Source organism: Amborella trichopoda, chromosome 8, assembly GCF_054954075.1.
Source record: "Amborella trichopoda isolate Santa Cruz 75 chromosome 8, AtrichopodaSantaCruz75HAP2 v2.0, whole genome shotgun sequence".
Lineage (NCBI taxonomy): Eukaryota > Viridiplantae > Streptophyta > Magnoliopsida > Amborellales > Amborellaceae > Amborella > Amborella trichopoda.
In genome coordinates this window covers 10,440,751-10,465,381 of record NC_142343.1, presented here as the reverse complement: position 1 = coordinate 10,465,381, position 24,631 = coordinate 10,440,751, and the positions used below count along the sequence as shown (strand labels likewise).

General features: G+C 36.1%; 1 protein-coding gene across 1 annotated transcript; it reads left to right on the top strand.

The window, feature by feature from the left end:
• Positions 1 to 2,406: 2,406 nt before the first annotated feature.
• Positions 2,407 to 9,849, top strand: LOC18436050 (uncharacterized). Its single transcript, XM_088874275.1, has 3 exons — positions 2,407 to 3,034; positions 6,662 to 6,829; positions 8,150 to 9,849. The coding sequence occupies exons 1-3, from the start codon at positions 2,504 to 2,506 to the stop codon at positions 9,797 to 9,799; spliced, it is 2,349 nt and encodes a 782-aa protein (XP_088730401.1). The 5' UTR covers positions 2,407 to 2,503; the 3' UTR covers positions 9,800 to 9,849.
• The last annotated feature ends 14,782 nt before the right edge of the window (positions 9,850 to 24,631 follow it).

Genomic DNA, 24,631 nt, shown 5'->3' with positions numbered 1-24,631 from the left:
AATATATTTTAAAGCTGTCGCAAAGATTTCCAATATTGAAACCACATTTCTCGACACTATTTGAAGGTAGGCTCTAATTTGATTGTTTAGAGCCTAGGCTCTATACAAACCACACCCTTATGTAACTGAGGGGAGTGATGGACAAGCGATAGATAAGGGTAAAAAAGGGTTGCCCTCCAAATTCGAGATAAAAAATATGGGCAAGTTGACCATATTATAGGAATAAAGCCGACTAGATATGGAATTAAAAGATTGACATATATTAATCAAGAGTATCATCATCATCATCCAAACCTTATTCCAATTATTTATGGTGGGCTGTATTTTAATCAAGATCAACATACTCTTAAGATATTGAAGAAATTTAATATTGTAGACTCTTAACCAATAACACCTCCGCTTGGCTAAACGAGTAAATTGTCTAAAGAAGTATGTCCCAAAACTGATACGTGATCAACCTTGGAATTGAAGAATGGAAATCAGTTAAGAGGATATTTAGATATCTCAATGGGATACATAGATATAGTCTATGTTTTGAGGCTAATGATCTAACCCTTTAAGGTTATAATACTGCAAATTGAGAAAAAGATATTGATGATTATATATCCACATCAGGATGGGTGTTTACCTTTGGTAAGGTACATACAATATTGGGATGTAGAAAGAAAAAATATATCTTATACTCTACAATGGAAACAAAATATATTGCTCCATATTATGCTTCAAGAGAAGCAATATTTTTAAGGTACTTTCTTCGTGAAATGTTTAGGTTTGAACATGGAACCACATAATTTATTATGATAATCAAGTGAATGTCTCATGGAAAGTCAAAGCACGTAGGAAAAACTACCACTCCATAAAAGAGGATTTGAACAATAAACTAGAGGTTTGCCATCTTTGTACTCAATTGAACAATAAACTAGAGGTTTGCCATCTGACAACAAAAAAAAATTTTATTTTTTTCAAAATTACTTCTTCGTCAACCTGAATTTTGATTTTTTTTTTTTAGTTTTTTATTAGTTCTTTCGGTTAGTAGAGCGATGCCTTAAAGCTTAAGGCACTGCCCTACTAACGAAAAAACTACAAAAGAAAATCAAAATTCGGATTGATCGAGAGACATTTTAGGGAAAAAAAAAATATTTTTTGTTGACCAACCTTCTCTGTAATTTTTGCCCATAAGTAGCGCATTTTGTATTGTACCTAAAATTTTAAGGTACGTAAACAAATCACTCAAATAAAAAAAGCGCAAGCTTTTTATGCTTCCCCTAGATCATAAAACTTCTACACTTCCCCTTATCCAACCATCCATTCTAAATGAACGGTTAGATAGCCCCAATCACAATGTCACTCTCTATACTTGTTTATTTAAAAAAAAAAAATTTATAAAAAACATTTTGACACCAAATTTGGGCATCCAATCTTCTCTTGAACTACACTTGCAAGTTTTAGGGGTATTTTAGTCATTATAAAATATTTTTTAAATATTTTATTTAGGTGCTGCCCATTGAGGTGATGGCACATACTAAATTTTATATTCATATAGTTAGTAGAAAACAAATTAAAAATAATATACTCTGAAGCGTCGGATCTAGATTAAATGGTAAGTAGCTCACTTGATTTAAATTGAACGGCTGGATGAAGGGGGAAGTATACATCTTTTATTTTATTATGTAGAAGAAACATCGAAAGGTGATGGTACATACCAAATTTTATATTCATATAGTTAGTATAAAACAAATTAAAAATAATATACTCTGAAGTATCGGATCTAGATTAAATGGTAAGTAGCTCAATTAATTTAAATTGAACGGCTGGATGAAGGAGGAAGTATACATCTTTTATGTTATGCTGTAGAAGAAACATATAAACCTTTCCCATAAAACAAGTAAGAAAAAATGGATCAAACCAAGCTGGCACTAACCCTCAAGTTCGGCTAACGGATTACTTATTTTAGGACGGGCCAACGAGGTGGCGAACTCATTGCCGGGCCTAAAGAGCTGTCTATCTAAAGAGAGAAAGGAGAAGATCGGTCTCACTACACTTTAAAAAGTATGAAAGCCGCACTTTGGATTCGAGGACCGCACTAACTCAAACTAGCGGTTCTCCTCTCTCTCTCTCTCTCTCTCTCTCTCACTAAGAAAGGGTACTCTCGGCTTAGTGTTTAGTGTGCATTTCCCACGAAGCCACGAAACCTGTGGCTGTGACTCCCCACTGTCTCTCTCTAAAAAAATCGACTCTCTCTCTCTCTCTCTCTCTCTCTATAAAAAAAAAAATGGAGTGAAGGGCTCGAGTTGCCGAGGACTCGAGGGACAGCGGTTCTCTTTAACTAACAAAATAAAGGGTGCTGGCATCAGCATCACGAAATTGACTCTTACTTATAACGAAGGATCAAAGGTACGGTTCAGCAAATTGAGTTTATTTTGAGTGGATATCTGAGGGAAATCCCACTGCATGAATCTATATAAACAGATTCCAACTTTGTTCTTTATAGGGTCATAAATCAATGGCGACTACGCACGCTCGGGCACTCTGCAGATCGAGGGCGGCATCAGCCTTCAGGACGGGCTGGGCCTGCCTGATGGTCGGAACGATTATCCGATTCGCCGAGTGCCATCACAAGGATTTCTTGGCTTTCCCGGCGTTTGCCTACGTGACTGCGGTCATGGTCGCCGGCGAGGCTTCTTTAGGAGAAGCCCTACAGGGGGCTGCAGCCGCGGTCTGCGGGACCCTGCAGGGCGTCGGCCCGGCAATGGCATGCCTGTGGGCTGTCGGGCCGGGGAAATTGACAGTGTGGACATCGACACTGGCAGTGGCCCTCAGTGCCTTTGTTGTTGCGTTGCCTAACACCACACATATTATCGCTAAGAGAGTGGCCTTCGCACAGATGGTCATTGTCTATGTTGTGGCCTTGATACAGGGGGAGAGTATGGGGGCTATTAAGTACCCTTTGCACGTGGGGATCAGCACGTGTGTTGGGGCCGCGGCTTCTGTGCTTGCATTGCTGTTGCCCGTTCCCAAGTTGGCCTATGTTGAGGTAAAATAATAATCTTTTTTTTTTTTTTTTTTTTTTTCTTTCCCTGTAATCGCCTCCTTGTCCGGCATTGTTATCCCCAGACATAGGAGTTACCTTCTTTCTGCACATGTCTGGTGTAAGTATTACTGGATTAGTACCTTGTCTAACATTCTCGTTGCCATAAAGCATCTTCAAAAATTAAAGTTCAATAACATGGTATTTTCATTGCAGGACATAATGTCTCTCTTTTTCACATATGTATCACCCCCAACATCTCTCTCAAAAATAGATTTCAGGGAATCAAATAGATTTGTAGGTGTTTTAAAAGGGTTTTGGAAATCGAATCCATTAGAAATTACAGGGAAGGTATGAAGCGATGGCATTGACCTACACTGAAAATATGTTTAAAAGGAAATTTATCATTTTATCTATGAGAGATGAACTTTTTATCAGTTTACTCATCTCTCTTGATTTAATACCAAAACAACCATAAAAAAAATATACATGAACTTGGGTTAGAATAGTTGCAAATGTGTAGAATATCAAATAGTTCATCTGTCATGAGCAATGGATTAACAAGCGGATCAGTGATCTGGATCGGTTATCTCAAAAACCGATCTAGATCGGGAATCGGCTGAATCGTTCTGATTAAAGCTTCAAAAAAATCCAAAAAAATTATTAAAATTCATTATAAATATTGTTTTTTAGGAATCCAATAAGAAATGAAGGTACTACATTATTAACTTTCATTTTTTTAATCAATTTGTGAATATTGAGATGCTCTTTTCCTGTATAAACTTATGTTAACCATTAAATTTGCATCACATAAAAGAAAAATCATAGAATTATCATAGATAAAATATATAATTATACATGGACTATTATAAAGAGTAGACTAATCAATGAAAGAATGGCCATTAAAATCTCGTTTCGGCAAAAAACCCTAATCCGCTAAAACAATCTAAATTATTACAGCCTAACTAACTATAATCCAAAATTATTAAAACCTAACTAATTATAATATTATATACTGAAATTATAATTATTAGTTTATATTTTATAATTATTTTATTAGACAAATAATAACAAATTAAAAATATTTTATAATATTATCTAATTTAAAATGTATTATTGACAACTGTAAGAAAAATAGTACATTACATGATTTATAATGTAAAAATTAATAAATAAAATCAAAGATTTGGTTATCAATGTAAAAATTAATAAAATGCGTACAAATTTTGGAAATAACACTTCAATTTTTCAAAAATTTATTTTTTTAGGTTTTCATAATAAATTTAGTGAAAGAGATTGTTAGTAGAAAGATGGAGATTTCAAATAGAATAAACTTTTTATGTTTTATTTTTTTATGCCTTTCATATTATTTAAAAAAAATAATTATACCACTATATACAACAAAAATTAACTGCTATACAAAAAATTAACTTTTTTATTTTTCATTTTTTTATGCTTTTTATATTATTTACAAAAATATTTATATAATATATACAACAAAAACTATACAACACAAAAAAATAACGCCCACAGGGGGACTCGACCTTGAGAGGTCACATGAAGAAGCAAAGGTCTTAACCACCACGCCACCTCACCATATGTGGTTATAACTTGATGATTAATATAATATATTTAAATTCCCTTTTCATTTAATGATGTTTGGAAATTATCCCACATCGAAAGATGGGTATTCCACTTTGGTATATAAATACCTATGTAATATAGATTAAAATGTTTGTGTAAAAATATTAAGGTAACCTCACACGTGTCGCACGCATGCACGTGCGTGTTGCATGCCTGCACGTGCGTGAACCTGGCTGAACCGGGTAGAATCAGACAGAACTGGATTGGAACCTGCGGTTCTCCTCTAGAACTGGGCAGTTCCCGATTTTGTATCAAAACTGGCACGGGCTGTGCCAGTTCCCGAGTCGAACCGGGGGAGTTCGGTTCGACTCACCGATTTTTAAAACACTGGTCATGAGTATTTTGATAAATTTCCTTCTATTGAATAATTTTCAACAAAAATAGCAGCCTAGCATTTCAACTTCCAATAATCTCTTGTAGCTCTCCATCCTCTATGCCGTTTTTATAATTTTTAGCCATTAGTAGGTAATCATTTGTGTAATCTCTAAATTTTTTGAAAAACATAGCTCTAGTGTTGGAAATGTCGAAACTTTATTATCCACGTCCAACCTGAAATTTAAAATTCAAAAGATAGTACAGACCAAGCAGATCTATAAACACTTAAAAATCTTAAAAATAGACAATTTATATAAATTGCTATAAGATGTAATATTTTTAAGACTTCAAATTCTTATTTTCTTTCGGAAAATTGTCTCATGCGGGCTGGACCATACGACTGCATATGCGGTCCAAAAACTGTTAAGCATCCATCTTTAAGATGGATGCAAGGAGGTGTTCTATCTAAAAACAATAGCAACTAACGATCCAAATGTTTTTTTACTAGAATTATTATTTCTAATTTTAAAAATTTATTTATGTTTCATATTCATGATCTCCATATTAGATATTACATGTCCTTATAAATTAAGTCCAAAAATCCATGTCAAAATTAGTTTTATCAATAGGCCCGCATTTCTACATATGCAGGCTTGGCCGCATAGAAATCGAATCCTTTTCTTTATATTCATAGATCTATGAGGTTTCAATGATCAATTTTTCAAGTGCACCTAATTTTTCCGATATGGCAACCTTCTACAAAAAAATTTGGAAAAAGTTTATATAAGGATGCAACCTTATCATGTAGAACTACGGATGCACCTTAAAAATCCATTGGAAAATGTAGCTTTAATATTGAAAAACCCTTTGATTGATCATCTCGACATCGAGATGTATGAACATAAAAAATAAAGGATTTTAAGTCTCAAAAATAGTGCATTTTACAAAATATTATCTATACTGTCCATTTTGAAGATTTTTATATGTTTATAGATCTACTCGATTTTAACCATTTTTAAAATTTCAAATTTTATAATTAAATATAAAAATAGATTTTGAGATAATCCTAAAAACATTTTACATCAAAATTATATACCATGATAAACATGACAAAATTTGAAGGTGCACCTTACCTCTACAGCTACGGATCGCACCAAAATATTTTTAGTGTGTGCGGGGTTGGGGAGGAGGGGGGTTAGCTTCTGAACGAGCCATTCAGATTCAGGGATGTTCCTTGTAAATCTCATCCATCCAACGTCGGGTTAGCTTTTGAACCAGCCATTCAGATTCAGGGATGTTCCTTGTAAATCTGATCCATCCAACTTCGGGCCCGTCATTCTTTTTGCCGAATCTTTCCGGAATGAAAACCGGATCTTCCTTTGGAACGACGTCCGTTCAATCACGTGACGTCAGGATTCCAACCGCTTCCATCGTACTGACACGGAAGTACGATCTACAAATACTGAAAATGACGTAAACACCCTTGCGCCGTTGCAACACTTTACTTTTTTTTTTTTTTTTTTTTTTAAGCATTCTTTCTCTCTTTACCTGTGGTTTCTCTCGGCTTAGCCATCGAAGGCCTAGAAAGAGAAAGTGGGCAGTTAAGACTGAGCAGTTAGCATTAAAGAAGGCCGTCTGGGTGGCGGTTTATTAACGTTTTATGGTGTACTGCAGGTGCAAGAAAAGAGTGACAAAGTTGCTCAAATGGTTTCAGAAATGGTGAAGCTCCTTGTTGATTCCATGTGTGCAGAGAACAAGGATGGAGTAGTGGCTTCTCTCTCTAAAGTTAAGTCCTTAGCGACCACCAAGGCAACCCTCCTCCAAAAGATTGCACAAAGACAGGTACCTCGTTTGCACCATCACTCTCCATTGACATGCGTTCATCTCCCAATAAGGGTCTCTCTCTCCATTTGCATATGCTCCACAAGGCGCGCTCTCTCTCTCCCCCCTAATTAGGGGTGGCAAGGAGCACAGTGGCCCGGCCCAGATCTAAAAAAATAAGGCCCGATCTACAGAGTGTGGCCAAAGGACTGGGCAAGGCCAGGCCAGGGTCACGACATGGCCAGCCCAGTTTAGCCTGTTGCGGCTTTTTTTTTATTTTTTTCTTTGAGTTCTCTTTTTTGATCTAGCCCGACCTGGCCTGGCTTTGATAGGGCTAGGGCACGTCTTGGTTGATGTAGTTAAAAATTATCGACAGCCAAAACAACCGCATTTTAAAGAGATTAAAAAATTGAAAAGAAATGGTAAAAAGAAGTCACACGGTTGAAAATGACTGGCGGCCAAAAACTAGCAAAACAACCACTTTTTAAAAAGAGAAATTAAAAAACTAAAAAATAATGAGTAAATAAAATAAAATAAATAAAGTATAAATGTGAGGACCCGAGAAGATATCCGTCGCATACCATCAACCAGATAAGAAGGACAAAAGAACAATAGCAATGCTTTCTCTCTCCACAATAATTGTTATTTCATTCACTAAACATGATCCGTCAATTACAAGTCCACCTTCTTTTATTGTATTAACCTTCTAACTCCACATTTCCAAAAGATAAACCTAGATCTCCTAATGGATCTCCCTTCTAATAAAAAGCAAAAAATCCCTTCCTTCTACTTCATTTCCTTTCAAATAAAATCACAAAAAATTCCTATCTTATGTCAACCTTTCTACTCATGTTCATATCCACATATAAGAGGAGACTTTACCATCTACAAAAAAAGATAACAACTCATTTAAACAAAAAGGAAAACGAACTTAACCTCCCTAAGAAAAGAAATAAAATAATAATAATAATAATTCAATATAAATAAATAATTGGCTTTGGCTAAAAATAAAAATAAACACAATAACTCTTCGTTAATTCTTCTTCCTGATCGCAATCTGAGTGCCCAAAAAAAAAATCCCATGTGATAATTTCAACTGTATCATTGGTCCACAACTTCTTTGGCCCAATCATCGAAGCCCGGGCCTAGACCGGCTTTATGGGGATTGGAGCCAGGCTAGGGCCGATGACGGCCCAGCCCAGCCCGGCTCGGCTCCGTTTCCAGCCCAACTCCTAATAAGGGTCTCTCTCTCTCTCTCCATTGACATACTTTCAGGTTTATACCTCGTGCAACAATGTCTCAAAAAAAGAAAACTTACTTTTAGTTGCTTTTGTTGAACAGGCATCTACAAGGTGGGAAAGACCAGGAAAGGAACCTCTACCAACATTAGGCATGATAAAGGCTACAGAACAAGCATTGAAGGGAATGGAAATCTCACTAAGCTCCCACCTTTCTCTCTCTACACCCTCTCTAACATCACATCCAATTCTCAAAGACTCATTGCACCAACTCACTGAGTGCACCACCCAAACCCTCCTCAACAAACCCTCTCCTTCCACACATCAAACTGCAAAACAAGCTCTCTACACCTTACACCATACCTTAGAACCCACCTCTCTCTCTCTACACAATCTCTCCTCTCTCTTTTTCATCTACTGCCTATGCCAATTGCACTCAGAAACCACCATCCCCTCTCAAAACCGCCAATCAAGTGGACCGAAGATCGCGCCCACCGTCGAAGAACCCGCAAACCCACAAAGTGAAAACCATAATTCATCCATTAAAACTGCTTACTGCAAGTCTCTCTCTTTCACAAACAAAGAATCAGCCATTTGGGCACTCAAGTGCTCTCTCTCTCTAGCCCTCTCTGTCCTCTTAGGCGTTTTGTACAGCAAAGACAATGGCTACTGGGCAGGCATTGGGGTAGCCATTAGCATGGGTGCAACAAGGGAGCCAACCTTCAAATTAGCAAATGTTAGGACACATGGCACAGTTGCTGGTTCAATCTACGGTGTTCTCGGCTGCTTTCTGGCTCAGAAGATCCCAGCCGTTCGTTACATCGCCTTAATTCCATGGGTGATCTTCACAAGCTTTCTAAGAGATAGCAAAATGTATGGCTATGCTGGTAGTTTATCAGCCCTAATTGGTGCAGTTATAATTCTCGGACGAAGAAACTTCGGTGCACCACCTGAATTCGCCATAGCTAGAATCACTGAGACCTTTATTGGGGTCGTCTGTTATATATTTGTCGAGCTCCTGATCGAGCCCACTCGAGCCACTAGGCTTGCTAGGCTCGAGTTGGATCGAGCCATGACTGAGCTCAGCGGCCTAATCCTGTCGGTCCTCTTCGAAAATCGAGAAAGCCATAAAGAAGATGAAAAGAGGCTTAGAAGCTGCATTTTTCGACTAAGGAAGTTTGTTGATGAAGCTAAAAATGAGCCGGATTTCTGGTTTTTCCCATTTCCAAGCGACATTTATACCAAAATTTTGGGGTCACTCTGCACCATGCTTGAGCTTTTAAGCTTTTGGGCTTCTGGGTTCGAGGAGTTGGCTCATGTGGCTCGAGCCCATGGGGCTCAAGTGGATTCGTTAATCGAACCGGTGGGCTCGGAGATCGAGTGGTTCAAGGGTTCGGCTGATTCGGTTTTGAGGTGCCTAGCTGGGGTTATGGGGGTTGGGTCCTTGAAAGAAATGAGCGATGAGTTTGGTAGGGTGGGCACGTGTGGGGATTTGGAAGCAGGAGGTGTCACACGTGTGACAATGGATGAGGAGGAAGTTGAAAAGATGACTAAGAGTTTTTTGGAGAATGGGCGTGAGGTGGGTGTTGGGTTCAGTGGGGAGGAGTTAAAGGGGCAGCTGGTTTTGTGCATGGGGTGCTTGGGGTTTTGCATGGAGGGTTTGATGAGAGAGATGAAAGAGTTAGAGAAAGGAGTGAGGGAGCTTCTAGAGAGAGAGGGGATTGATTATTCACATGAAACATGTTGTCGATAAATTGAACAAATAAGTTTCTTTTGACTAAGTAGGAATTGATCCATTTGTGATTTATTTTCTTTCCTTTTTATTCTCTCTCTCTAAATTGAACAAATAAGTTTCTTTTGACTAAGTAGGAATTGATCTATTTGTGATTTATTTCCTTTCTTTTTTACTCTCTCTCTCTAAATTGAACATCTAAGTTTTGTGATTTATTTTCTCCTCCCTTTTTGTCATTTTATTTTCTTTATTCTCTCTCTCCGGGGTCTTGAAACTTTGAAGAAATAGAAAAGAAAATAAAAACCCCACCAGCTCAACACTCCCTTCATGTTTTGTTAAGAATGTAAACATTCATATGTAGGTCCATTCTAAACTTAAACGTGATATGAAGATTATCGCTCGCATAATACCAGCCATATCTTCATTTCTCGGTCACTAGTTTTATTTTTGGGGTGAATCAGTAAGGATATCGGGCCAGGCCTGTTTTATTAAACAAAAACAGAAGAGGCTTTACATAATCAGTGGGATTTCTCGGCACCATTGATTGGATGGATCATTCTTCTTACCATAAAAGAGAAAGAGAAAGAGAAAATAGAAGAACAAGAATTCACAATCTAGAACAGCGTTTAGTCCACTCCGACTGAGGCGAGTAACTTGGCCTCGCACTTGTGGGGAGATGAGTTGGGAGGAGATTTGGCCCAAGCAAAAAATAATACCAAAAAAATGTTGGAAGTACAAAAAAATAGAAACCACCGACATGTTAGTTAATTAGTAATATGTTTTTAGATGTTTTAATGGTTTCGAATTCTGTTAATTAGTAATATGTTTTTAGATGTTTTAGTGGTTTTGAATAAGAATTCAGAATTTTCATTTTTTTCCTTTTTTATTTTTGAAATATTCAAGGTATATATCATGTTTTTCAATAATTTATCTTCTATAAAATTATTTATCTTCTTTAATATTCTAATGCATTTTGTTACCTCTTTTAACTTTGGTTGCGGTTTGTATATGGTTAAGCCTCTAAGCAATCAAAGCAACGTGCATCTTCAAATAGTGTCGAGAAATGTGGTTTCAATACTGAAAATCTTTGTGATAGCCTTAAAATACATTTCCATCTCTAATTGTAAAATTTAATATAACGTAGATTGAGCATATCTATAAAAACTTTAAAATCTTGAAAATTGACAGTCCAAAAACGCATTACAAGATGCACTATTTTCAAATTTTGAAATCCATTTTTTTCTCATGTCCATGCATCTTGACGTCGATATGACCAATTTGAGGATATTTGAGCATCAAAACATCCTCTTCTATTGAAATTTTTGAGGTGTGTCCTAATTTGCTTGTTTAAAGCCTTGCACTTATATAAGCTTTTTCCTTTAAATTTTCCAAATTTTTAACTAATTATTTTATAATTTTTACCATTTGACAATTTTACTTTTTTTTTTGTTTGGGTGTATCTGACTTGGCCGTGGCGATCTTAGAAACATTACTTTTGAATAATGATTTCAACTAATTACCCCAAAAAAAAAAAATTTGATTTCAACCGTAGAGAAGAGTTCCCATGTAGACTAAGAAATCCACCACCTGAATAAACGAAATTCAGCATTGGGTAAAGAATTTTGATGGAGATGCATGAACATATTTTTACGTGGAAATTAATTTTGTCACTATGGTATAGATGAGAGAGGGGCTCTGGGTCCTGTAGTTTCCTACTAGAAGGCATTGCAATGACAAGTAAGGCGTACCTCTAAACCTCGTCGAAGCTATAATTTTGGCATCAAAAATTTCAATGATGGCTTGAAAATTAATGTAACATCTAATTATAAAATTTAGAATTCCAAAATAATGCAGATCAAGTAAATCTATAAATGCTTTAAAATCTTGAAAGTAGACAGAATGCATCATATTTAGGACTTGAAATTCTTTTTTTTTTACCATATATGTACATCTTGAGGTTGAGATGATCAAGGATGTTTTAGTGTCAAAACAACTTCTTTTTATATATTTTTAAGATGTGTCGTACTTCTACAGTATAAGGTTGACATATTATGTAAATTTTTTCCCTCTTTAATAGTTTTTGTCATTCTAGAAGATAGTGTTATAGGACTTTCCTAATGCCATAAAGATCCCTTCTGATGTTACTTATGTTGGGTGAGTGTGGCCATTAATGGTCTTATGAGTGCTTGTACATGAACTTATTGATATAGTAGAACGTGAACTCAGTGGAAGTGTGGTCATATCTAGATCATTCTAAGCAAACATTGTTCGCTAATACTGGATTGTGCTTAACGTGGTAGATCAGTCTGGTTGGAAAAAACCCAAGGTACTTGGGCATAAAGATATAACCGATAAGGGTTTAGTGGATTAGCCCTTGATGAGGTCGGAGTATATTCGGATGATAGTCGAGAGATTGTGTGACCTTTGTATGTGATGGAGGCCTTCAGAGTCGGGGCCAACGTTTCATCATTTGTACCATCACACGGCATGCACATTGATAGCCATTTTGGATAAAGCAAATCACCTTTCAGGGTGAAGCGTGTGCATATGCGATATATACCCCTATGCACCATTGAGCTCTAGATTGCATCAAGGTCTAAGCGACCTTGGTTCGTCTCTAGCTGAAATCCATAAACTGGGACTGCGACCCCTTGTCCATTGGCTAAACTTTGGTGACCCACTAATGATCTCCTGCATGGACTGTGGGTTATGGGCAACGCTGGGTCGGTATGTAGTCCACAGTTAAAGGTGGAGTTCCCCAGTGCACATTTATTCTTAGACTATATGGATCATTTCCCATCAAAGTATTTAATTTTATTCATTTTAATAATATATGATTTTTAAACTTGTTATTTGCCTCAAATTTTCGTTGTTGTTATATCGGAATGCAGAGTTGGCAATTTTGAAATGTCACTATTTGTTCCTTACTTAACTAAACATTAAAAAGAATGACCTAAACAATTCTCAAGTACAATTATCACAACATCGAGAATGGTTTTTTTTTTATTTAAATAATGATACAATGAAATTTTTGGATTTCCTGAAGATACATCTTCCAAGCAATCCAAACAATAAAGAGGCATCTTCAAGGTCTTTTTCAAATTTTATCTGAACAGCATACACCCATCTTCCAAGAAAGGCCAATTCCAAGAGATACCAATTCCATGATACACATTTCCTAGGGAGTCCCATTTCTAGGCAAGAAAAAATAGGGCCTAAGGGGACTTCAGACGACTCTCCCCTACTTGTATCTCCTTCTTTTCTTTCTCCTCCTGGGCCTAAATCTTTCAACTATTTCTTTATGTGGGAAGATGCCCCTGATTTCCTGAACCTCATTAAGTGCTCATAGAAGGAAAGAATTGGGACTCAACCTACATATGGGTATGCTCATAAAAGGAAAGAATTGAGATTAAACCTACATATCAGTATGCTTCTAAAATCAAGCATTTATGTGAGGACATTTCTAAATGGAATAAAACCTCTTTTGGAATCATTGATCTTCAAATAAGGGAAATACAAGGTAAATTATCTAAACTATAGTAAATTATTATTATTAATCTAGGTGATTCGTCTAGTGCCTTTGATGAAGCCCAGCTCAAATCCCAACTTCAGAGTCGTTTGGCTCCAGAAGAAAGTATATGGAGGAAAAAGTCACAAGAGATATAGTTAAAAGATATTAAGTCCAATACCAGATTCTTTCATATGTCTACTATCGTCAGAAGGAGGAATGATAAAATTATTTACTTAGAAGATGATGTTGATGGTATTTTAATCTCAGATCACAAGGATATTGAATCCCATATGATTGCTTATTTTAAGAACCTTCTAGCAAGTGATGATCTTAATAGCTCTGTTATGGATTATTTTGTTGGAGATTTCCTCCCTTCAGAGCAAGTCACAACTGAATAGTGCCTTGAGCTTAGAAGATAAATTTTTATTGAGGAAATAAGGGAGTGCGTGTGGGACATGAAACTGGATAGTGCTCCAAGTCATGATGGCTTCAGTGTTAGTTTTTATAAATTTAGTTGGGAAATCATCAAATATGATCTTCTCCTTGCTCTTAAGGACTTCTTTGGGAAAGACAAATTCTTGAAAGAGATCAACTCTACGTTTTTATTCCTTTCCGTGACTACCATGAAGGACTTTAGACCCATTGGGTTGTGCAATGTCTTTTATAAAATTTTCAGTAAAATAACTACAAGCAGATTGAGGCGGGTTATAGATGGTCTCACTCATCTATGTCAAATGGCTTTTACTAAAAGAAGATTGATATTAGATAATATTCTCATGGTAAATGAGTTGGTTTCTCTATGTCATAGGGCATTAGCTAGACCTAAAATATGCCTTCAACTACATCTCAATAGTTCATATGATTGGGTAACCTAGACGTTCATCCTTGATAGATTTCATGTTCATATGATTGGGTAACCTAGAAGTTCAACCTTGATAGATTTCATGCCTCGGGGTTTCATGCTATACGATATAGTATTGCATATCTACCCCTTCCTTTCCCCTATGGGATATTTCAAAGGAAAGTATGGCCTTTGTCAAGGTGATTATTTATCTCCATACCTCTTTCTTTTTCTTATGGATTATATTAGTAGGATGTTAGATGCAAAATTGTGAACTAAGTATTTCCCTCTTGCTTTTCCATTTAAATATAATTAGGGGGTCAACCACTTTCTCTACACATATGATACCCATATTTTTTTATGGTGCCTCATTTCAAGCAGCTTCCTCTATTAAATGTACGGTCAATGATGTCTGCAAGGTAACAAGCCAAAAATTAATGATAATAAAAGTAAGGTTCTCTTTTTTGGGACTTCTACTCTTGTTAGAGGCCATATTCTGAGGCTTCTTCAGTTTAGTATAGATGATTTACCTATCAGATATCTGGGATTGCCTTTATTCTATGGTCTGTAGAGGTATACACATTATTAAAGTTGATTGGAAAGATCTTCAATAAGATGGCTCTTGGCAAGCTTTATCCTTATCTTTTCTGGGATGATTACAACTTCTAAAGTCAGTTTTGAGTGCCTCGTCTATTTATTGGTTGTTATCATTCTTCTTGCTAAGGTGTATTTGTATTATCATCGAGAGGTTGTAGTGTAACTTTTTGTGGGTAAGTACTAGTGAGAATAAGGTCTACCTTTGGTGAATTAAAACATGCTTGAAACTGAAAGAGGGGGATTTGGGACTTTGGCATGTTCAAGTCTTCAATCTAGCTGGCATGATGAAATTGTGTGGAGGTTGTTTTCAAACCCATCGGCTATCCTAGCCAAGTTTTTAAACATAGGTGCTTTCGCAACTCTTCAGTTTGGAATTCACAATCGAGGATTTACTCACATGCTTAGCGGGCCATCACTTTGGGAATCAATAGGCTGCATTACTATGTTAAATGGTTGGTTGGTAATGGCAAGCAAATTGATTTCTGAGAGGATCCTTGGTTATTTGAACAATCTTTGTGGGAGATATTTGGTGTTGATAATCTTGTGGTTGTGAAAACTTATTTCAAGATTTTGTGGTCCACGCCATCCCTCCCAAGGGGCAAGTGGTTCACTTGGTTAGCTCTGATCACTGTTACCCACCTCAATGCTACTCCAATCTAGGGGCTCCTCCTTTAGTTTTATATATATACCTTTTGATTATAGGGAGAGGAATCCTTGAACCATATTATTATGCAATACATGTTTTCACATTTGATTTGGAAATCTATCTTTCATAAATATGGAAAGCGCTTTACCACTGGTGAAAGTTAAAAATTGGGCTTTCTATTCGTCAGAAATTAATATAGCTACCAATCTCAACCTGCTTGGAGTTTGGCACATCCCATGGCTCAATTTCACGTGGTGTACTGCCCCTTCCCTCCCCCCTCCCCCCTCCCCCCACCAAGCAAGCTTTTTCAAACTTAATATTGATAGCGCTTCTAGATAAAATTCAAGCATTGCTAGTTGTGGTGGTATCATTAGGAATGATACAAGTGGCTTTATTGTGAGACCCTTTTGGGCAACAACTCTATATAATAATGTTGAATTTTATGCACTAGAGAATGGGGGTTGCTCTAGCGAGGGAACTACATTGCGTGCCTCTAGTCCTTGAGATAGACTTGAAGCTTTTGATTGAGAGAGAAGAGAGTGCTTTTAGAATGGGGTGTGGCCTCCTTTTATATAATGTTTATGAAGAGAGAGAGAGAAGGGGGTGTGGCCCCCCCTTTATCTTCTATTGATAAAGCATGATGAGAAAGAGTATGAGATAAAAAAACGAGAGGATATGAAGTAGGAGTTACGTGAGAGGGAGAAGAGATAGCGAGTTGGATAAAGTATGAGAGAGGAAAGGAGAAATGATGACGTGGGCCCCATATTTCTTTCTTTAAAAGATGAAGTTTGAGAGATGAAAGAGATATATAATATTGGGTCTAGGCTTCCCATTGCTTGTCTCACAAGATTGAATATGAACCATCGGTCAAAGGTGACTTGTGGGGTGAGAGATCTGAGCCATTTATTTCATAGATGGGACATCAATATTATGGAATGTGCAGAACTATTATCCCCCCCTTTCCTTTGACCATTATCCCATCAAATAAAAATTAATCAAAAAATATTGTGCTCTATCCAAAATATACATTCATAAGCCTTATAGGCTTTTTAAAAGATTTATTCAAATCTCTTAAGGATAAAATATTTTGTCAACTAAAACCAATTTGAGATAGAATATATCAACAAATCTTATAAAGAGGGGGAGGTGCCACCCATGGGATAAGCCTCCCTTTAAAAGGTGGCTTGCCACCCAAGATAGGGATTTATGGACCACACCTTTTAGAATATGGTGGGCCCACCTACACAATGGGCCTCCATAAAATTTTATATATTTAAAAATAACTTTAAAAATATTATTTGAATATTTAAATCATTAAAAATCAATATCTTTAATTTTATAAACCCAAATTTGATAAATAAAATATCCAGGGATTTATAAAAATTCAAATAATAATTCTAAAATAATATCTACCATAAAGAAAACATAATTAAATTAATTTGATGGGAAAATGATTTATATGGTCAAGGAATTAAATCAATAATGGGGCACTCCACCTTCAATTATAGAACAGACCACATTTACTTTATCATGCCGACCCAACATTGCTAATGACCCATAGTCCAAAAAGGGGTTCATTAGTGGGTCACCAAAGTCTGGTCGATGAACCAAGGGATCGTAATCCCAATCTGTGGATTTCAGGTTCTCCCTTAGAGACGAGTCAATGTCACTTAGACCTAATGCGGCCATAGCTATATGGCGCATAGGGGAATCTCTCATACATGCATACGCTTCACCCTAAAGGTGGCTTGCTCCCTTTCTCGAACGGTCTATCAATATGCATTTTGTGTCATGGTACATAGATGAGGCCTTGGGCCTCATCTCCGTAGGCCACCATCACACACAATGGTCACACAGTTCCTCGGCTCTCTCATTCGGGTATACTCCGACCTCATCAAGGGATAACCCACTAGAAACCTTCTCGATTTATTTTATATGGCTAGGCAATGTGGGTTTTTTTCAACCGACTGGCCTAGACCATCAAGCACAGTCCGATCCTCACAATCACTCATAAGGCCTTTCAAGGTCACATAAACCCAACATCTCCCAATTGGCCTTTGAAGGCCTTACATTCTCTCTTTCTCACTTTCTCTCAATCTGTCTCAATACGTGAGTCATGGCTTTTACTATCAATCTTTTCACAAAGGTTTTATAGAGGCGGCACCTCTTTTCTTTGCTGCTCGGATATCATCCTGAAAGTGGTAGTAGTCTATCTTTCATATCGCATCGCGAATCATGGACCTATTGTCACAGAAGATCATCACGTATCCTCATCGCATGGGGACATATCCTCATGGGCTCAAAAGAGTTCTTCAAACAAGTCGCTTCTTTCTGTAGCCATACAACTAGCGCCACACATCTGGGTTCCATGGGTGAACAATGTCATAGTCTGTTGTTCTAGTTGGCCTGTCAAACAGTAGGAACTCCTACTGAAATATTTAGTTTTATACGCTTGGAGTTATTATGGAACAGTGGCTATCTTTTACATACATATTGCCGTCGTGTTGTCGCATAAAATCCTCACTACCTTACAACACACGGGTTGAAAGTCAAGTCGATCAAAAAAATTTCTTAATTCGTACAGCTTCCTTGGCTGCCAAATAGCACGCCACGTATTTTGCCTCCATGATGGACAATGCCACTGCATCCTGTTTCTTTGATTTTCAAGAAGTTGTACTCCCTCCAAGCATGAACAGGCATCCAGATGTAGACTTTACATTATCTGGATCCTTGATATAGTTTGCATATGTATATCTGAATATCCAAGCAGCTAAAAAAACGTGGGACTATAGCAGCTCCCACTCAATTATTACACATACAATATATACAATCTCAATATTCTTATGTCTATATCATGAGGTAGCATAGCAACTCTCATGCAAAGTGTAATTCAATGCCCATTGGTTCACAATAAGTAAAACCTTTATGAACCACAAAAAGGCTCAACCACACCAGTCATCTTGGTAGTAAATTCATACAAACCAAGTTATCTAATTAACATAATATATGTAAAGGAAGCCTAGTAAGATGACATTCTTACAACATTCCCTATAGTTCAAGGTCTAAGGTAATAGAAGATTCTAAATAACTACAAATATGAGTCAAAGCATATGGCTATTTTAAAAACCTGTGCATAACAGACTTTCTTCTAATTTTATAAATACCTTGAAGACATAATGGTTTCTCCCTTTTAAAAAAATTGACTTGGTATATATATATCACAATTAATGGTTAGATAATAGTATGGCGGTTTAAAGCGATTTTTCATAAACACTTAATGGATCTAACATGACTATAGGGTTTTCTCAAAAGCCACATTAATTGACTTAGGTTTTTTTAACAAAACATCCAAATTTAATATTAGAATATATGTTTAGTCTTCAAAAATCATTTTACCGCATTTACTTACCAAGTCATGTTTACAGCTACATAAACAAGCCATAAAGTCCATATTACAATTTTATCTAAAACAAAGCATAAGTAAAGAATGGTTATCAAAATCTTGATCAAAATTTCCTTTTTTGGAAAGTATAGAGATTTTATAAAGAGATCATCATCACATGCAACACATTATATTACTGGACATTATTGAGAGGATGGTCACTAAGATCGAGTTCCATCAGAACACTCCCTTCATGCTTACATATTTGAATGAGCCATATATATATCTCTTATCTCATACTTAGGGCTCAAAGCCCTTAATCAAATCACGTCTTCATGTGTATGACTACCTTAAGTAATTTGTACTCTTAGCAATAGGTGGCACTATAACACATGGTATTCATAAAAAGACTCTTTCAAATTTGTTAGGACATATCACTCAATGTCTATATACTCCATACATATTCATAAAATAACTAGCCAAAATATATAACCAATGCATATAAAAAGTTACTAAATCCCCTTTCCCTATATGACATTACCATATAATGTGAGATAGATTTCATGCCTCAAAGATTATTAGTTTTCTCATATCTCATTCACAAGCTTGATCTTGACTCAATAAAGAGAAAACACTTAATAGCATCAAATATCAACCTTGCTCTAATACCAATGAAAGTTCGACCAGTGTGATCTTTACCGAGGATTTTTTTTTTTCTCTCCCCTTTTTTTTTCTTTTCTTTGGCAAAGATCACTTGCAAGTAGTTTTATTACAATAACTCTTACTTCAAATAAAATAAAAATTTATTAATCCAAGATATTAATAACTTTGATGCCATTGAACTAATTTTCTTTAACCAAAGAAAATAGCCACAAATCTTGTGCTTGAGAATATAAAGACTATAGAATTAAATATGCAAGAATCAAAAGAGAATGTCGGAGATTACTTTAACAGGACTTATTACACCTCACACTGAGTCACTACCATCCGATGGTATGGAATTGACGATCTTCGTTCAATCTTAACCGCGAAAGCTAATTTCGGCCAAGCTCTTTAATTGAAGCTTCTTTAATGGAACCCTTATGCTCACCCAAACTCTTTAGGATCAATCCCAAAAATAAATAAATTGCCTCAAAAATTTCTCCTTTTTAATTTTTTTTCAAAGCCCAAAACTAGAGAGAGAAGATAGTGCTTTTAGAATAGGGCGTGGCCCCCCTTTATATAATGTCTAGGGAGAGAGACAGAATGAGGCGTGCTCCCCCCCCCCCCCCCCCCCCCTTTATCTTCTATTGATAAAGCACGATGAGAGAGAGTATGTCACGCCCCAAGAATTTACAATATTGATATTCTTGAGATGTGACAGTAAAAACATATATACATCTCTTGACAGAACAAATTTACAATGGCAAATTCTTACAAAGTAACAAAAGAAAGTTTAAGCACAACTACAATATCTTCCAAAGTTGATCCTGACGAGCACTCAATATGAAACCACAGTTATCCTGAAAAAAATGTTTACCATAGTTTGATGAGTTTGGCTACTCAATAAGTGATCATCATAATCCTAAAAATAATCATGGTTGAAAGATATCAATATTTTAAAAAAGGAGATCTATTAACAAAAATGCATCAACAGTTTCACTTTCAAAAATGCATAATTAAGTATAATCTGAATAATTGAAATGTGTATAACATTTTAACAGCAGTGCATAATTCAAAAGATTTCACAAATTACCCTACTGGCGTCTCAAGTAGGTCACATATATGCCCCATCAGCATCTTGATAGGTCCACTTAATCCCCATCGGCATCCCAGATAGGTTCACTTAATCCCTACAGGTCCACTTATACCTCATCGGCGTTCCGGATGAGTCCACTTAATCCCTATCAGCGTACCGGATAGGTCCACTTATACCTCACCAGCGAACCAGATGAGTCCACTTGCATACTTAAAGTATTTCTAAATCTCGTTGAACATTCGAAAGCATGAATATAATGTACTCAACATATTACTGAAATTATTAATATGAATTTTATTAAAACCAGTAATAACAGTTACTTTCAATAACATTTCAAAAATAACCAGTCAAATATTTTGGGCTCAAATTTAGAAAGGTAGCAATTTGTAAAGACATTCTAGCATAATTTCCAATCTAATATATATAGAACAACTCTTATAGAAATTCAAGAATACGAAATTATGACAATTTATGAGATGTCAATTCACAAATAAACATTTCACAGACAATGCTATAATCAATTGCAAAAATATCAGTTTTCAACTAATAAGGCAGTCATTTGCACATGAATTTTACAATGTCTAAATATTCAAAAACAGTAGAAAGAAATCTCACAATTTTACTAAAAGCAAAAATATCACATTTATTTCTAATAATTTTAAAATATCTAAAATTTTCTAACAATAAACAAGAAAAATAAATAAATTTATTTCTAAGAATTTATAGCACTTAAAATTTCTAACATAGATAAAATATCACTATTTTATTAAAAATATTATTTTTCGAGACCAATGAGGTCACTTACACGTAAAATTTACCGTGCCTAAAATTCGTGATAATAAACATAAATAATTATTTCATTTTAAAAAAAAACGAATTATTCTTCAAGACAATGAAGTCACTTACCTATAATATTTGAGAGGCAGCTTTCGATAAAAAAAATTATACTAAAGAGAGGAGCTCAGTCCGTTTGTAAAAAGGAGAGCGAGAAAGGAGTTGTTAGGCGACGTCTTACCTTTCGCCCCATTTAAATTCTTTAAAACACCTCCACCTCATACATGAGGTGTAGGATTAATAATGAGCTTCTAATGTGGCAGATGATTAGAAAAGTAGTGAGAGGGGGGCGAGGAAGAATGAGTTGGATAAAGTATGAGCGAGAAATATTCTTTGGATAAAGTATGAGAGATGAAAGGAGTTGGGTGAGAGATGATGATGTGAGCCCCATATTTCTTTCTTTAAAAGATAAAATTTGAAAGAGGAATGTGAGATATAATATTGGATCTAAGCTTCCCATTGCTTGCCTCACAAGATTGAATCTGAACAGTCGATCAAGAGTGACTTGTGGGGTGGAAGATCTGAGTCATTCATTCTATAGATGAGTCATCAATATTACGGAATGTGTTGAACCATTATCGCCCCTTTCTTTTGACCATTATCTCATGAAATAAAAATTAATCAATAAAATATTGTGCTCTATCCAAAATATATATTCATAAGCCTCATAGGCCTTTTAAAAGATTTACTCAAAACTCTTAAGGATAAAACAATTTATCAACTTAAACCAATTTAAGATAAATTATATCAACAAATCTTATAAAGAGGGAGAGGTGCCACCATGGGATAAGCCTCCCCTCAAAAGGTGGTGTGCCACCCAAGATAGGGACTTATGGGGCCCACCTTCTAGAATATGGTGGGTGCACGTGCACAACATAAAATTTCATATATTTAAAAATATATTTTAAAATATTATTTGAATATTTAAATCATTAAAAATTAATATCTTTAATTTTATAAACCCAAATTTCATAAATAAAATATCCAGAGATTTATAAAAATTCAAATAATAATTGTAAAATAATATCTACCATAAAGAAAACATAATTAAATTAATTTGATGGGAAAATGATCCATATGGTCAAGGAATTAAATCAATAATGGGACACTCCACCTTCAACTGTGGACTACAGACCACACTTGCTTTATCATGTAGACCCAGCGTTACCCATGACCCATGGTCCAAGCAGGAGTTCATTAGTGGGTCACCAAAAATCTGGACGATGAGCTAAGGGATCACAATCCCAGTCTATGAATTTCTGGTTCTCCCCTAGATACGAATCAATGTCACCTAGATCTGATGCGACCACAACTTTATGACGTATTGGGGTATCTCTCGCACATACATACACTTCACCCTAAAAGGTGGGTTACTCGCTTTCCCGAATAGTCTATCAATATGCATGTCGTGTCATGGTACATGGATGAGGCTTTGGCCCCCGTCTCCATAGGCCACCATCACACACAATGGTCACACAGTCCCTCGGCTCTCTCATTCAGGCATACTCCGACCTCATCAAGGGATAACTCACTAGAAACCTTCTCGGTTTATTTTTTATGCCCAGGCAATATGGGTTTTTCCCAACGGACTGGCCTAGACCGTCAAGCACAGTTCGGTATATGCAAACCTCGTTTGCATGGTATGGTCTATGAGGGACCACACTCTCACTGAGTCCATGATCTACTGTATCAAAGGTCTTATCACAATCACTCATAAGGCCTTTAAAGGCCACATAAACCCAACACCAACGATGTAGGCCTCTATAAAAATGCACACTATCTTAGAGAATTGCAGATTTAGGCTCACCTCTTTTGCAGATCATCAATTTCATATCCTACACACTAATAGAGAGGCTAATATGATGGTTGACTCCTCCGCTAAAGAGTCAGTATTCAGAAATGAAGCAACGGTGTGGCACGCCTGCCCCCCAGATTTCCTAAAGCCTTTTTTTTTATCTGATGCTGCCAATGTTTCCTTCCCAAGGGTTGTAAAAAGATTGTCCATGTGCCATTTTTTTTAATAAAATGGGTAGGGGGCCGACATCCTTACTGATTCACCCGAGAAAAAAAAAAAAAAGACATGAATATACTAAAAACCCCATAATAACTTCATACTTAAATTTTAATTTCTCAAAAAAATAATAAAATAAAAATAAAAATCCTAATTGCATCATTCTCCTATAGTTAGGAGAAGCTCGACATCAAGCTTGAACAATCGGAATTTGAATAAATCTCTTTCGTCGCCATGTAGGTGTATCTCTAGATGCTGATCTTCTTCATGAATTTCAACTACTTCTTTAAATAAGTGTATCTCCATTCCTTATTGGCCATTTATATGCCCGGTGTCTAGTTCTTGTAGACCGATAAAAAGAAATTTTAGAGGAATCCTTCTTTCCTTCATTTAATTTTGGGTGGTGCAAAACCTATGTGAAAAAGCATTTAGCAGTGCTCCACTGTAATTTGGTCTCCACACAAAAAGCAACTGTAAAAGCCTCACTTTAAGGTCCATAACCTATATAGAAAGAGCTCTCCCTAATGTTTAGTTGTAGTCCATTAACACAACCGGCAACCTTTTGTTCTTTAGTCTTGAAGATTGCTGCAAGCCACAAGTCTGTAAAATTCGCAAGTATAGTTCTTTACTCTTTCTCGTTTTATCGAATATTTTGGAAGTTTTGAAAAAAAATTTATTTATGATCTAAAAGAAAAAAGAATTTCATTCATCTTTTGCCAATAAAATTTTTTGCCTTTCAATTGCAAAGCCGAGTTTTTCCGACCAAGCTGCAGCATACCCTCAGAGCTTGGTTGTAACACTACTAACTTTTCAGTAATTCACTCCATTCAGAAGAAAAAAACAAATTAATTATACTCAACCAATTAATAGAACACTATATCTAGAGTTTATCATGAAACTCAGGGAGACTAGCTGTAATATGGAGATCTTGTAGACGTTTTACATGCTGTGAGTTTTGCCTCCAAAATTCCTCATTACATTCGGGATCGGCACACCGAGGCGGTTGTAGAGCTCAATTCATCTCTAAGTTTGATTTGGCACCAAATCTATGTGGTTGTAGAGCACCCTCTTTCGACGAGCTACATTTTCTAGTCGTTGCAAATGTCGATTTTATTTTGATATGTTCTCATATTCGGTGGATTTCGCCTAGGATATCTTCTATGATTTAATTTATGCTTTATTGCATTTGTTTGATTCACAAGCTCTAAAATATGTGCCAATATATCGTCGATTGTAAAAGCAGGTTTTGGGGGCATTGTGATTGATAGATATTTTCTAACTCTAATGTCAATT

Bases quoted from the DNA above. Each gene is read 5' to 3' on its own strand.
- LOC18436050 (XM_088874275.1), top strand. From the start codon at position 2,504: ATGGCGACTACGCACGCTCGGGCACTCTGCAGATCGAGGGCGGCATCA. The intron at 3,035-6,661 runs GTAAAATAATAA...GGTGTACTGCAG, and splicing joins CCAAGTTGGCCTATGTTGAG to GTGCAAGAAAAGAGTGACAA. The intron at 6,830-8,149 runs GTACCTCGTTTG...TTTGTTGAACAG, and splicing joins AAAAGATTGCACAAAGACAG to GCATCTACAAGGTGGGAAAG.